This window comes from Siphateles boraxobius, unplaced genomic scaffold, assembly GCF_051911475.1.
Source record: "Siphateles boraxobius isolate OS27281-9 unplaced genomic scaffold, OSU_SipBor_1 26, whole genome shotgun sequence".
Taxonomy (NCBI): domain Eukaryota; kingdom Metazoa; phylum Chordata; class Actinopteri; order Cypriniformes; family Leuciscidae; genus Siphateles; species Siphateles boraxobius.
Genome location: NW_027508876.1, coordinates 26,442,470 through 26,458,708, shown reverse-complemented (window position 1 = coordinate 26,458,708; position 16,239 = coordinate 26,442,470). Strand labels below are relative to the sequence as shown.

At 38.6% G+C, this 16,239-nt stretch overlaps 1 protein-coding gene across 4 annotated transcripts in view; it reads left to right on the top strand.

The window, feature by feature from the left end:
* agap3 (ArfGAP with GTPase domain, ankyrin repeat and PH domain 3) overlaps positions 1 to 16,239 on the top strand; it is a 174,477-nt gene that overhangs the window by 133,217 nt on the left and 25,021 nt on the right. For all 4 annotated transcript variants that reach the window (XM_077245207.1, XM_077245208.1, XM_077245206.1 and 1 more), the window contains 2 exons: positions 87 to 239; positions 10,816 to 10,977. In XM_077245207.1, the coding sequence (XP_077101322.1) occupies positions 87 to 239; positions 10,816 to 10,977 (315 nt within the window). The remainder of the gene's footprint in view (positions 1 to 86; positions 240 to 10,815; positions 10,978 to 16,239) is intronic.

The window sequence follows — 16,239 nt, the reverse complement described above, 5'->3', positions numbered from 1 at the left end:
TGTGTGCTATGCAAGTTCTCCACACTATGAAATGTGATTTGAACGTGTCTCTAACCGAATCTCTTTCTCTTTCTCTCGTTTGTCAGGCACTCCTCACTCCAACAGCAGCAGTTCCCTTCAGTCCGGGGGCTCTGTGGCCGGCGTGGCTTTGGGGACTGGTAAAGAGGGGATGCACCAGCGCTCGTTCTCTGTGTCCAGTGCAGAACAGTGGAGTGAGGCAGTTATCAACACTACAGCAGGTCAGAGGAAAAGCTCAGAAACTCCTACTCTACCAGACTTTCTTTTTTCATTTCAGGCTTGTTGTTAAGTTTATGATCTAACCAGTTTTTAGTTGCTTTTTCCATTGCTCTGATATTTACAGCAGATTAGAGACCGTACTTCAAGCTCAGGGCCGGTGTTTGTGGGATTGTGCTGCAGTTGTACAAATACATGCTGTGAATGCATCAATCTCGACAACTTGCATCTCATCCGTTTATTAATGTGGTTTTAGTATGCCCAACATATTATACCATGGTAATCAGCCTAATACTTTAGTATTTAGGGCAGGCTGATTAATCAACTTGTTATCAGCTGCCATTGTCATTACAAAAGTATTAAAATGAAAAAAGGTTCTGAAAACCTAATGTTTTTGAAGAAGAAGATCCTGTATTTGTCATGATTTTACAGCATTAGCAAAAGTAATTGTGTTGAAATTACGGAATTCTCCCTAAAACTATTCATGTGGTGAAATTTTGTTAGTTATGCTATTAAAGTTGGCATGAAATGAAAATTCACCCTATCAGTTTTCTAAATGCATGTTATAGAACTTTTTGTGGATAATTTATTCATGCATATTTTTTTTGCCTTTGTAATTTTTAATCAAAATGTCATAACTGGGCCTTCAAGTAACAGACTTCTCTCTTGTGATGTATGCAGGATTTCTCCAATCATTTAGTCATTTTAAACCCCGTCCCTGCAAGCTTGCGTTCACACTTTTAAATGCACCGCTCACATCTCAAAGTCCCATCAACAACCTGTAATCTCGCCATACATTTTTCTTTTTGTAAAATCTTTTCAGATCCGTCCCTACTTCGGTTTCATCTGGTAAATACTCTTTGATTGGGACAGAGCCTCTAAAGGTTTCTAATCTGTGTAAGTTATTAGTCCATTATGATTTTACCATAGTACTAATAGTAACTGAAGAATTTGTGGCACTTTTGTTTATCGCTTGTATATGTGATGTTAACAAGCCAATCGCTAATCAGGATAATTCAGTAATTGTTGCTTTGATCGTAACTGGTCCCGCCACCCACTGCATAGTGTCTTCACCCCTCTCTCTCTCTCTCTCTCTCTCTCTCTCTCTCTCTCTCTCTCTCTCTCTCTCTCTCTCTCTCTCTCTCTCTCTCTCTCTCTCCTCATCCTGTCAGTGCACTTGAGTGAAGTCAAATAATATATTTGCCGGGCGTAACAACGCTGCACATTCCCCCCCCCCCCCCCCCCCCCCCCCCGTTTTCACTACTTTTTTTTTCCCCCTCCTGCGTTGGAAAATGAATGCTTTACGGGGACAACATTCATCACTGGTTATTTCCCTCTCTTTGTCGGCTGGCAGTAAAAAAGCACTTAAATGCACATCAACAGAATAACAGTCATTTCCATGCATGTTTGCGCACTCGTCGTTCTCATTAGCGGCTGCTCTGTTTCTCCCCCCCCCCCCGCCCTCGCTCTCTCGCCCTCTCTGTTTTTGTCTCTCGCCCCCTCTCTCTCTTTCTCTCCTCCCCCCCTCCTTCTGTTAGGGTCCCAGGGGCCCCGCTAGTTTAAAGAGCGCTCTTTACGAGCAAACTGGAGGCCCCACCGTGTGGCCCCGTGGTGTCGCAGACAGAACACGACGCCGCGCGACACTCGCCCTTCTCTGCTCGTCTCCGCTTGTCGAACAATCAATTTCAGCCCCGCTCCGCCATCGGCCCCCCGTCTACACCCATCAGCTCCACATCCTAAAGCAGAATTACTCAAAGCGGCCGTAGCCATGGAATGAGCTGCATATGCGTGTGTGTGTGTGTGTGTGTGTGTGTGTGTGTGTGTGTGTGTGTGTGTGTGTGTGTGTGTGTGTGTGTGTGTGTGTGTGTGTGTGTGTGTGTGTGTGTGTGTGTGTGTGAGGCAAAGCACTTCATTAGGCCCTGGTGTAAAATAGTTATTGTCACACACAAGCACACATATTCAGACATTTAGCTGTATCAGGATTTGGTGGATGCATTTTCTCTATGACCTGTTACCCATCAGCCTCTCGTGTTCTTGCGTTTACTGAGAGCATTATAGCTTTACAGGTCATAATAGAGATAATAGAGTTTTATATCAAAGATCTCCGGAAAGAGCACACCTAGAGCAAACCACATTTATTGTGCCTAAGATTTCAACTTGGTTTTTTTTGTTAGCAGGTTTTCTTTGCTGTTTTGTCGTCGTTCTTTAGAATGCTTAAGTTGATGTGAAGTGATTTGAAGTAGGGATGCATGTGCATGCTGAACTAGGGATGCACCAAAACTACTGAGTTTAATATATTTAAAAAAAAATACTAATAATTAATTTCATGTTATGGCTAATTCTATGCTATTTTGTTGAACTAAATTAAGAATGAAACACTAAAAAATACATTTAAATGCTTTAAGTTAGGCATCACAATATCAAAATTTGCCGAATGAAAATTTAACTAAATTAAATCTAATCAAATGTAAAAATGGGGAAAATAAGCATGCACAATTATAATATATATTAATATAATAATACACATATCAGCCAATGTATACATTATCAACATACTGTATGTAGCTATTATTTTTTATTATTGCATAACGTTTTTCTTACTGATATATTATGCAACCCTACTAGTGAGATAATATAGATTTTTTTTTCTTTCTTTTTTTTGTACGCATGCTTTATAAAGGATTAATTTATAGACATACACTACCTTTCAAAAGATTAGGAAGAAGTCTCTTCTGCTCACCAATGCTGCATTTATTTGATAACAAATACTGTAAAACAATTATACTGTGAAATGAAATATTACAATTTAAAATATATGTTTTCTATTTTAATATACAGTACTGTATGTTAAAATGTAATTTATTCCTGTGATCAAAGCTGAATTTTCAGCATCGTTACTCCAGTCTTCAGTGTCACATGATCCTTCAGAAATCATTCTAATATGCTGCTTTGGAGCTCAAGAAAGATTTCTTATTACCAATGCTGAAAATATTTATAAGCATTTAAGCATTTATATATTTCGTAACATTATAAATGTATTTTACTGATCAATTTACTCCATCCTTACTCAATAAATGAATTAGTTTCATCAAAAACAATCTTACAGACCCCAAACTTTTGAACTGTACTGTACAAACGAAGATATTTGAGAATGGTTCAACTGTTTTATTTCATACACTGGTGTCCTCAACATTATAAGACCTCACTGACTTTCATTGTATGGAAGAAAAAAACACTGTAGCATTTTTTTCTTCTTTTGTGTCCCAGAGAAAAAAATAAAACGTTTGGAACGACATGCATTCGTGTCATCAGGAATGTTTTACGCAAATTCAACTTTGATGCCTGTTTAGGTGGTAAATAGATCTTAACCATGTCCTAATCATGCCATTATCCTTGTCAAGGGTTGGAGGTCAACTAACAGATCAAGGCTGTTGAGATGAGCATCGGTAGATTGATAATATCCTCAAACAATCACATGCATCTCAACCCTGTAACTATTTCCATATGATGTAAGTGTTGTTCTCATTTATAAGGCTGTGCCGGATAAGGAGAGCCACACATCGCTACAGACTCTGAATACTGATTCTTTTGATTAAATCTTCCCCTCTTCTCTTAGTTATATTTGTTCCGTACATACTAGATATCCCTCATAAGATAAGAGTGTATGTTATGGAATTGTATTCTCACCATCAATCATCAATCATGTCTTAGTTATCTATTGTACTTAGCTAAGTGTTTTGTTTTGTACAGTTTTATAAATGAGCTAGATTTTTACATTTTCAGACAATGCAGTAGATGGGGTGTTCGATGTGGTTTTCAGGGCATGGAAGGGTTCAAGGGTTATGGAAAATTGAAAAATGGAAAAGGGTGTTCTGGGTGGTTGCTTTCTAACTTTGTTGATCATTCTGTGCAAATAATCTTCATTTCCACAATTGTTCTGATTGGTTGTTAGAATGTTACTATGCATTGCAGTTGTTAGAGTTTTCTGGGTGGTTGCTAGGGTGTTCCGGGTGGTTGTCAGGGTGTTGCTATGATGTTATGGGTGGTTGCCAGGGCTTTGCTAGAGCATTCTGGGTGGTTGCTTTCTGTTGATCATTGTGTACATAAAATCTTAATTTCCACAATTGTTCTGATTTATTGTTAAAATGTTGCTATGCTTTTGTTAGAGTTTTCTGGGTGATTGCCAGGGCGTTGCTAGCCTAGGGTGTTCTGGGTGGTTGCTTTCTTACTATGTTGATCACTGTATGCATTGAATCTTCATTTCCACAATTGTTCTGATTGGTTGTTAGCATTTTGTTATGCCGTTTCTAGGGTTTTCTGAGTGGTTGCTAGGGCGTTGCTAGGATGTTTTATGTGGTTGCTAGGGCGTGGCTTGGGTGTTCTGGGTGGTTGTAAGGTAGTTGTATTACTCCATTGATCATTGTACAGTATAGAATCATAATTTCCTTATTTGTTCTGATTTGGTTGGTAGCATGTTGCTAGGCAGTTACTAGTGTGGTCTGGGTGGGTGCTATGTAGTTGTCTATCATTGAATGCACAGAATCCTCATTTCTGCATTTGTTCTGGTTCATAACATCTTTTTTTGCAGTTGCTAGGATGTTCAGGTTGGTTGCAAGGGCATTGTTTTAGTCTGTTGCACATAATCTCCATTCTCACATTTGTTCTAATTTATTATTAGCTTGCTGCTATGCAGTTGCCAGGGTGCTCTGAGTGTTTGCTTGGTGATTTTCTTACTCTTTTGATTATATTATAGATATAATCCTTATTTCCACTTGTTTCTGATTGGTTGCTAGCAGGTAGCTATGCAGTTTCTAGGGTTTTCTTACTCTTTTGATCATTTCATGCATAGAATCCTCATACTAGCACAAAAGTGTAAAGTGTGATGATCTGCACTTAGGCTACTTTCAGTTAGTCTGTAGATTAACGTGCAGCAGCTAAGGTAGTCTAGCGGTTTGGCGCTAATCTGGAATCTGCTGTCGTTAAGGGGCGGAGAAGACTTCTCCCCTGCGGAGCTCGAGGAGGCTGCGAGCGCAGGGAGTTTGATTCCCCGCTCTTGGCTGTAATGAAGTTTGACATTTCGTTTGGAGAGAGCAGCGGTGTGTGCCTGCCCATGCCTTGATTAGCGCTCTCTAATTGACAATAATAAGAAGGAAGTAGTGATTGTGTTCTGCACACTTTTTTCATCATTAATTGCAGCCATTGCCATTGATTACGGACGGGGTTTGCTCACTCGGCTGCCGTGTCAAGGGGTAGGAGTGGAGGGAGGGGGGCGTCGTCGGCTTCGTCGCAAAATTACCGTCCGCACCCGCTAGCTCTCGAATTAGCTACTGGGAGAGTTAGAAGTTTCTCCTCATGTACGTCTGGAAGAAAAAATTGAGAGCTATTAAGAAATGAGTTAATGTTCTTTGTTCACACCCTCCAATCTTTCTGTGCTCACCCACAGCCCTCGTCTCCAGAACCGTGCTGTAAAGTACCGTTTCCTGCGGGCACGCTAACGGTCGCTAATCGCAGGTTAGCTGACCACCTTATTTTCTAATGCTACCTGAAGAGAGTTTCCAGCTTAGCTCAGATTAGGCTGTAAATGGATTCAGATTTCTTGCATACTTCAATTTACCTCACCTTAGACTCTTGTTAATTATTTTTCTTTTTTTTTTGCTTGATTTCCAGTAAAAATCAGGGTTCCTACTCAGTTTGAAAAAGTATAGAATAAGTTTCTGGTCTGGAAAAGTTTTGAAAAAAGAAAACTGTGTATTTCCAGACTATTACCCCTATTCAGTTTTCTATATAACATAAATTTAGAAAAAATTATTTCTAAAAATAAATGTATCATGCAAGCTGAGTGATTTCAAGGTAAAAGTTTAGTGATCGTTTTGTGAGTGTCGAAACACGACTGAATTAATTCAAGGCACGCATTTCCATTATGCAAAACTGTTTGTCTTTACCATAGTAGAGTCCCTTAAACTTCACTAAATGAATGTGTGTGTGCCACTCAAACCAGCAACAGACAACGGGGCAAACGATCATCTAAATCAGACCGTACTTTGCTTTTTGGTGATCGTGCAACACAAACTACGTTTACAGAATCAAACCGATGTGTCAGAGCTGAATATTTGTAGGTTATACAGTGTTTAGATTTTTTCTCATCATGTAAGCGCATGTTATCTCTTCAGGAAAACCAATGAGAGAAAAATTAGAAAATGTACAGATGATTGTACTGTTAACCAAATATATACAGAGAGGTTTGGAAATTTGAGTCTGGAAAAGTATGACATTTTTTGGGGGGGGGGGAATTGCAATTGTGTTAAGAAAAATACATTTATATTCAAGGTACAGTCTTTGATAACTTAATATCTAAAAACTTAATGTATTTTATAAGGATTTTTTTATATTTTTACTGGAAAACAAGACAAAATACCCATTCGATAATCAAACAAATTACACAAAATTAAGCAGAAAAGATAATACATTTATTTAAGAGATAACAAGTGGAATAACGAGCATCTCTTCAGGGTGTCCCAAAGGCCAAAATAACAAACAGAACAAATATAAAAAGAAAAGAGGGAAGAATAAGTAACCTAAACCAATATGAAAAGAAAATACATTTTTCTTACCTAACTCCCTACCAAAGAAACAGAGCTTAAACTAGTTTCAAAATAAATAAGGCAGGACACCCCTACGCTCCACATTTGTTAACGATGTGTTGTTAGACATAAGGAAGATAGGTTCAGATGTTACACCAGGATGCACGTTCACTTAAAACTAATTTGACAACACTAATTTGATCATCGGCCGGAGGAGGGATTCCGGAGCTCTCAACACGAGTACGACCGAACCAACAATGAGCTCTCAGACGAGTGCCAGCAGCTTCCTTATAAGGACCACGCCCTGACTGGACAACCAATGGCGTTCGTACACCCCATCATTGGGTAACCTATTATGAGAGAGAGAGAGAGAGAGAGAGAGAGAGAGAACAGAGCAATAAAGAAAACAATAAGCTACATAAACACAGGTCGTAACACAACTGTACACAGAGTTGTAACACAACTGTACACAGAGTTTCTTATTTTCCCAGAGTATTTAGCAAAGTTACATTTGTAGTGCTGCGATGTTAGCGGCTTCTTGAGGCATTAAAAAACACTGCACCAAAAATCTATACATTTAGATTTTTTTATACAGATTTTCAACCATTCAGAGCTGGTCTGTTATTGTTAAGACAATTGCAATATTGTTAAAATTTACCAATTGAACAGTCTACAGTAAATGTACAGATTGAACCCAAGTGCATTTTTACCAATTGTAATCATGTTTAACAAAAATAAATGTTTATTATTTTCAAGGATATTACCACCTATCCTATATATTACCAGTTATTTTATATTCGATTTTAAATAAATATGTGTATTTATGTTTATATTAGATATCGGGGTAGCAAAGTAATCAGTTTTCTTCACTTCCATGGCATTTGTAGCCATGCACCTTGGTTTTGTCATCGCCGTATCATGGCATTTTTTTGATTAGCGAGGACTCTGTAAACAGACGTTCAGATGATCTGAGGTCTGGTGTGAGGGACAAGGGCAGCCCTTGACTGTTAACCTCCACCTACACACACAATGCCACTGCTGTCACAGCCGGTGATGGCCACTCTTGTGTGTGTGTGTGTGTGTGTGTGTGTGTGTGTGTGTGTGTGTGTGTGTGTGTGTGTGTGTGTGTGTGTGTGTGTGTGTGTGTGTGTGTGTGTGTGTGTGTGTGTGCGCGAGAGCTTCTGCATGTGTGTACGCGTGTGAACAGTATTCTCAAGAAGCCCTCTACCCCCAGCTGTCTGCTGTAGCTAATGATTGGTCCCAGGGGGGCTGTTGGGAAGAGGAGTGTAGAAATTGAAACAGACGTTCGCGTCCCTGCCACAACGTGTGTGGCAGCTGGGAGCGCCGCTCCGCCATTCAGCACGAGGGAGGATGAGCAGACTTTTAAAGTCATGAATATCAATGGTGAACACAGAGTCAGTGATGAAGCATCAACTGCCAACCTGCCGTGTTTCCAGCGAGCTTATATCACTTTATCTGCTTTGTAGAGCCTAAACGGCACTCATAGTAAACATAGTGATCTTGGCCTAAGAAAGAGGCCTTAAGTGGTAGTTCTATGCAACCGTTAATGAGCACCAATGATGATTTTTTGTTTGTTTATATGACTGATAGAAATCTTGTTATAATTGACCAATTAAACATTATACATTGGCAGATTATACCCAAGTGCATTTTCACCAATATATATGCATATATATATATATATATATATATATATATGAAAAAGAAAGGTCCTAGCTGCACTTTCCCTTATGAATGAATGTATTAATTTGATCCTATAATCCTGACTTTGATTTTAAAAAAGCTCATGGACATCTCATGCGTCATCTATCATTTACAAATCCATTAATAAATGTACATACCGCAGTGACATTATCGTTAGGACAAATCTTTCTTGCGTGTCTTTGATAAAGATAAAGCAACAATATTGATTGAGAATTATCGTAATTGTGTAACGGGGCTAATTGTTAAACCCTATAATTTGTCTCTTGCCATGTGTAATTAAGCTCAAATCCCACAGTGCATTTGAGTAATCCTCCGCATCATCATTTATTCATTATCAAGCTGTTCTTATTAAACACCTCAATCACAATTATTAACCGTGTCTTATCAATAAAACAACAAATTGCATTGGTTTACCAGATGAATCTGCAGCCGCACAGAAATCTAGGAGGGAAACTGAAGTGTTAAAGGTAGCATTAGCTACGCGCTAAACTCCTCTGTGCCTACGGCGGATTGGGTCTCTGTAGTTTATCCTCCTGTACCCCCTGCGCGCCTTCATCTCTCTCTCTTTAAAGAGCACGCTAGCCTCCAGATCCCTCAAGGTAAACCCCCAAATTACGCCTAATGTTCTGCACAGGCTAATGGTTGTCAGTGCCATTAGAATATGCGTTATTTGGCTCCGCGGGTTTCAGACACTCCCAGACCCGACCGTTGTCGCGCGCGCACACACACACACACACACACACACACACACACACACACACACACACACACACACACACACACACACATTTACACGCACACACTCTTATACACCCCAGGCCTGTGGAGATGAATGGAGTTTGCAACACTACAATGAGCTTTTGATGCCAAGACAATGGAGGAGGCTGCCCACATCTGACACACTGTGTGTGCGAGTGTGTTTCTGAGGGCCGCTAACAATATGGGGTCCACTTTGCCGGGCCCTTCTGCCCCTGGGCTGGTCGGGGGGTTGTGGGTAATAGTGTCCCGAGGGCGCCAAAAATGATGTGGAAATGTCATGAAGCTCAGAAAGATGGCCGTGGCTTCCCCACTGACACCCCCTGTTCTTACCGCGTCGCCCCGTCACAGAAACACACTGGCGTGGAGCGGCAGGTTAATATCACTTATATAAAATCACCTTACACCCGAACCCAACCTCTCTTGTGCTTGGATGCTCATGTGGCCTCTCCCATTACAGCGGCGGTCCTCGGGCAAGACCAAATCATCATTTGTTACTCACGCGCACATCCCCTTCTCCTCAAGCTAATAGAGGTGAAACGGAGGTGTGGTGCATCTCTTGTTCTCTGGGGTTGTGGATCTTCACTTGTCCTGTAAAATGTGGTGGAACCAGGGTTAATGAAATTAATGAAAAATCTTCAATTGACCTGTAATCTGTTGAGGATTTTGATCAATTTTGTTTTGTATTAATGTCTTTCTTGATGCTTATGTATATGTACACACAATATTATATATTATAATGCAAAACAATTATTACTTTATTTTTATATTGAATATTACTTACATATGTTTTTATTATTGTTATTTTAATAATATATACATTGAAATATTTAATATATAATAAAACATCTAATGTGTATGTATTATACAATTATAAAATATACAGACAGATAGATGGATAGATAGAAAGATAAATACATATATACACACATATATATTATATATTTACAAACTTTTATGTTAGATGTGATTAATCATGATTAACACACACACAAACCCACATTCTTTTACTCACTCATTTAATTTGCTCCGGATGAATATTGTTGGTGTAACAGGGCTTGAATTTCGGCGAGGGGTTGCATGTATTGAGCATAATTTTATTCATTCCCGCAGATTTTGTGCTCACAGCCAAAGTGTGCGCACATAAAGACAAGTATATTGGCTATATAAAACAGTATAATGGATCTGTGCGTCAAGGCCTAAAGTGACAGCAGCCTAATATACCGGCTGCCAAATTATGAGATAATATAAAGAATATCTATATGGCAGTTTTCCCTATGGTATCGATATCAAAATTGGGGCCAGTGAAAATGCTGGGTGGCTAATAACTTTGGAAAACCACTAGCCACAGTGGCTAGTGAGCAAAAAAGTTAATGTCAAGCCCTATATATATATATACAAAAAAATTGTATGTGCATATATATTATTAAAATAATAACATATTAATACTTATTACTTATCATTAGTTCAGGTAAGAGACTCCGTTGACTGAACTTTACATCTTTTTTCCTTCCTCCAGCCAATGGGATGACAGATCCTCTCAGCTCCGCCACTGGCATGAGCAGCGCCACCAGTCCCAAACTTGAGCCTCCGCCGTCACCTCATGCCAACCGCAAGAAACACAGGCGGAAAAAGAGCACGGGCATCACCAAACCAGACGGGCTTTCTGGAGGAAATGAAGGTAAAGGGACGCAAAACTGTTTGTGTTATTTGTAAGAATGTACCATTTCTCACTAGCCGCGTTTCCATTACCCATCAAATTGCGCAAATTGAAATTGCAAATTGAAAATACGCCCAATGGAAACACGTCAATTTCGAAAAAACTCCCATTTATCGGCAAAAAAAATGTACGCTCGCATGAGGTGGTTTTTCTGGCAATTCGAAAAAGAAATATTTCCAGAAACCGTTTTTGCGCATTTACAGGTCACCTGACGTAGATGACGCGGTACGTTTGGACAGAATACGAGACGGAGTTCTTTATTAAATTAATAAAAGACAAAAGAATTACAGGAATACTGGATTCTAAACCTCAAAGAAAGGTCACAATCAAGACCTTGAAGCAGATATGAGGGAGAAACACCCAGAAACACTCTCAAGTATGTTTCTTTATGGGTCTTTCCTTGTCATTAATGATTGGATAACACACATACGTCTCCTTTGATTATTAATAACGGCCAGTGCAGTGGGTGGGATATACATAAACCTACCAACGTCCGTTGCTAAGATTTTTGGAATGACTTATCGCGAGAGGAAAAATGGATGTTTTAGTCGCATAACATCGGTTAATGGAAACGCCATCATTTCACAATCGTTTTTTGTTTTTTTCACAAAAGTTTTGCGCAAATCTGTAATGGAATCGCGCCTACTGTCCCATTGGTTTACAAAACAACATAAACAGCAGTAGATCAGTAGCAGTTTTAGCAGGTGTAGGTTTGTTTTAGTGACCGAGTGCTTGTTTTAGTGAGAGAATGCTATCAAATAAAAAAAGTCCAGTTGGCCTGTGGCTAATAAAGCAATTTAATCCTTTTCTGAATTAGAAATCACTTCGATTTGATCCATTGTTCTGTGCCATGTGCAACAAAGATGATGTGTCATGAACACGGTGCCACTTTGGTTTCATTGCCCGTCCCAATGACAAATACAGTCTCCTAATTGGTTGTTATTGAGGAAACAAAAGCATATCCCTCAGGCTATTCTGTTGCCAATAGGCAAAATCCATCAACTTGATGGACATGTCACTGACATCAATGACTATGTCACTGGTGCTTCCTAATAAATTTGTTGTTTCTTTGGAAAATCATTTTATTAATACACATACAGCCAACGTGCGACTTTGACATTACACAAAGACTATGATCAAGCACTTAAAATATAAATAAATGTCTGTAGGTGGTATAAAGACATTTAAGAGGGATTAGCATTTCAACCAGCTTTTTTATCCATTTTTATGTTTTTTTCCCTTCTTTTCAGACAGAAGCTATTTAGCTCACTCTAAACGTTACCAGAATCAAGTTTAATTATGTTTTTACATGAGCTAGAATAGCCTCAAATGATCCAGGTTCACTATTGTGACTATTTTATTGGTTTTAAATGTGTATGAACGACATTACAAGCTCAAGGGATCACAGCCATGGACATTTCCCATCGCAGCACTGATAAGAAACGAGTTAAAGACGTTCTTAGCGTTCGTTCTGTCTCATTACATGTGATCTAATTGACAGTTCCTCAAGAATATGAGGTCTAACCTTTGATTTACTTAAGCTTTACTTGGTCATTTGGCAGAATAACAGAGGAGGACTGTGTGTGCGGACAGAATTTGGTGAGAACTTTCATCATGAACATGCTTGTCTTTGCCTCTCTTCAGTCTGAAAGGTTCTATTAGTGTGCGCTTGTCTGTTCTAGTGAGTGCATGCAGAATACAGACATATTGCTTAAGTATGAGAATCACTCATATGGAGCAAGTAGTATCTACTGAAGGCAGAGGAGTAGGAGGGGTGTAGGGGGAGCTTGGATCCTTGAATAAATTGCTATCAGTTTATCTCATTTACGGGGCAATCAAAAGCACCGAATGCTGGCAGAAATCGAATTTTAGCTGTTGTGAAGCATCATAAATCAAATGTGCTGTCGCTCTCTAAGAAGGTGAGGCAACTTTTTTGCGCTTTGCTTCATGAGCGAACGTCTCTGGGAAGTCTGGAAGATATTTACAGCTCTGATTCACAAATAGTCTTAGGCAGTTGATGGTTTTACGTATACTTCCACAATTAAGACGTGCTTAGACAACTAAATGAATTGTTAAGGGCAAAAGTGTGCTTGCTGGGAGCATTGAGAAAGCTCAGTGAATCAGTTCATTTTAGTGCTGATTCACTGATTCTTCTGAATTAATCCATTTGATTCAAGCAGGCCATGACCATTTAAACCATTTAGACCCTGAATTTGAGTTCAGGCGTAACTTTAATCTAACAGAAAACAGGCCTTTAATTCCTCTGCACACTGAGACTCCATTTGAACAGCTTCAGTGGAGCATCCCCTCCATTCCTGCTGGATGTACAGCGGTATAATGAACATCTCAGGTGCTTACAAGATGATCCAGGGTTCCCACTGAGTCGACTGACAGGAGCTTTAATGCCTGCCTTTGCAACTGCACCTTTACTCATGTACAGTAAAAAGATCTGCTCTGCTAGTCTGATCTTGATTAATCTGGGCTATTTTCCTGTAGTCTTCCATGCACTCTTTACAGATCTATTTATTTATTACTTACTCTACAAAGAGTTGCATTGTCATTGCAGAACTTTTTTTCTTATTTACCAAATAAAAGGAAATATAAAATCAAATTATAGTGTATTGAATGCGTTATAAAATTGTGTACTTTCTGAATAATAATTCAACTTTTTAAATAAGCTTTAGCTTGAAGCTGCATTCCGTAACTTTTTTTGGGTTAAAAATTATCCAAAATAGTTTGAGCAAGTGCATAACCAGCCAGAGTTCAAAACTATCTGCTTGCCTTAGCTTAGCAATTCAAAACGGTAAGATTGTAATAATGTTTTTAATTCCAGTGGTACTGGTGGATTTCCGTGGGAAATTCGAGCATGTCTTTGCATCATTACGTCACATCTGTAAACATAAAGCAGGAGTCTCGGCTAGTAGACTATGAGTGTGAGGATGTTGGAGGTGGAGATTTATAGCCTTTTTCTCACAGCATTTGATATAATTAAACTTATCAATTTGATGGCGGATCCAGAAAGATTCAAATGACAATCACCAGCAGACAACTGGACATTCACCCGTTGTAAAATGCAAAAGACTTCAGACTTGGGAGTGGCTACAGGAAAAAAGAGACTGCAACCGGCCCATGCGAAAACAAGGATAAATATCGGAGGGGCATTAAATGTAGTCACGCGATGCTGATGTTGTTAACATTAACAATTTGAGAACAAAGTATAATTTGCACGGTTTGACGTGATATGATAAGCGATCGTTAGAATTTTTTTTAGCGTGATTTACTGCAATGCTTTTTTTACCTTAGTTGGTCAGAACAAAGGTGGATGTTACTTCTGAAAATTCTTATGTTGGTCATACTTCCAAAAAGCAGAATCTGTAATTCCGAATGCCTGTATCCACACCGGCGCGGCGATTGACAGCCACACATTCTCCTCAAGACATTGGATTCATCCACGCTGTGCCGTGCCGAGGCACAACCCACGTAAATTGAGAATTCTGGGAATATCTGAAATTGCAGATTTCAAACAGAGATGGCGACAAAGAGGAATAACTACGGACTGCAGCTTTAACATATATTATAGTTATTAGTTATTTAAATTGTAAATATTTAATCTAATTTATTAGTAGTAGTAGTAGTAGTATAACTATAGTATGTTGTTATTATTATTATTATTATTAGTTATTTAAGAACAATATAACAATTACATTTTTAAATATGAAATAGTTTATCTCATTTATTATTATTATTAATATACCATTATTGATAATAAAAATAATGGTATTTTTTGTTATTATTATTATTATTTGGTTTATATATATTTATATTGTTATTATTTGGTTTATATATATATATTTTAATATTGTATATGGAAGATTTAATTTATTATTATTAATAATACAAATAATAGTAACTTATTGTTATTTGGTTTATATATATATATATATATATATATAAAATCATGTTTATATATATATGTGTGTGTGTGTATATATATATATATATATATATATATTAATAATTACATTTTAATATATTTAAATATAAAATTTAATTTAATTTATTATTATTGTTATTATTATGGTTTTACTCTTGTAGTCTAATGATCACTCAGTTACTATTGAAAATCAAAACATGAATAATCACTAAAGGTCATAAAAAATATCAGACAATCTCTGATTACATCTAATTAAGGCCGAATCAGTTTCTCACCTTACCTTTAATGTAAATACAAAGATCAATCGTTTTAACTTTTAAACTGTTTTTATACTAATATAATGATGTGCATGTGGCATTACTAGTTTTGATCCTGCACGCTGATAAATACACCTGCCCAGTTTGCAGACAGCCAGCAGTGGATGAAGCTTCATGTGTTGTTAGACTGGTGCTGGTGGTTTCTCGGACCCCTGTGTCTCTGTTATACCTTTTAAAGAAGATAAAATGTGATTGCACAAATATATTTGTACATTCATGTGCATCAGATCATTGTTGGAGTGTTTCTGTCTGCATTTACCTTCAGTTCATTGTTTGAAGTGTGTGTGTGTGTATAGGGGGTGTTTTTGTTTACACTGTGTGTGCGTCTGATGGAGACGGTGAATGCGTTCTCGCCTCCTCAGTGTTTGGCCCGTATCCCCCCAGGCCCGTGTCAGTAATGGTCGCGTGCTGATTGCTCTAATACAGGTTAGGAATATTGGCTTTAATGATGTGTAAAATGAGCAAACGCCGCTGCTGACATTTACAGATGGCACAGGCAGGTCTGGTTCCTCCCAGCTGCCCGTTAATTCTCACACACGAGCTAGCATCTCTATAGGCCCGGTCCTGTATTGTGAGCTAGCACACATGTGTTGGATTCAAGGTTTCAGAGTTTTTAAAGCAACACACACGCACACACACCTTGACTTAAACCCCTCGCGGCTTTGTGCCGGCGCTGATTTGATGGATTTGTGGTCGCGTGGCGGAGTGCTCTGACAGAATAGCAATCGGGTCACACTGGCAGGTCCAGATGTGGTACCGGAGCAGGCGTGTGACCCAGAGGCTGTTTGGAGTAGAAGCATCTGCCTCGATTAGACACGATGCACTTGAGTAAATGTTGTGACTTCGTTTTTCCTCTCCTTCTTTCTTTCTCTCTCTCTCTTTCTCTCTGTGCTAATTTGCTTTGATTTTTTTTTTTTTTTCGGGTTGAAATGGATCTCAACACTATTAGTGTCCCAATAAGTGTTTCTTGTC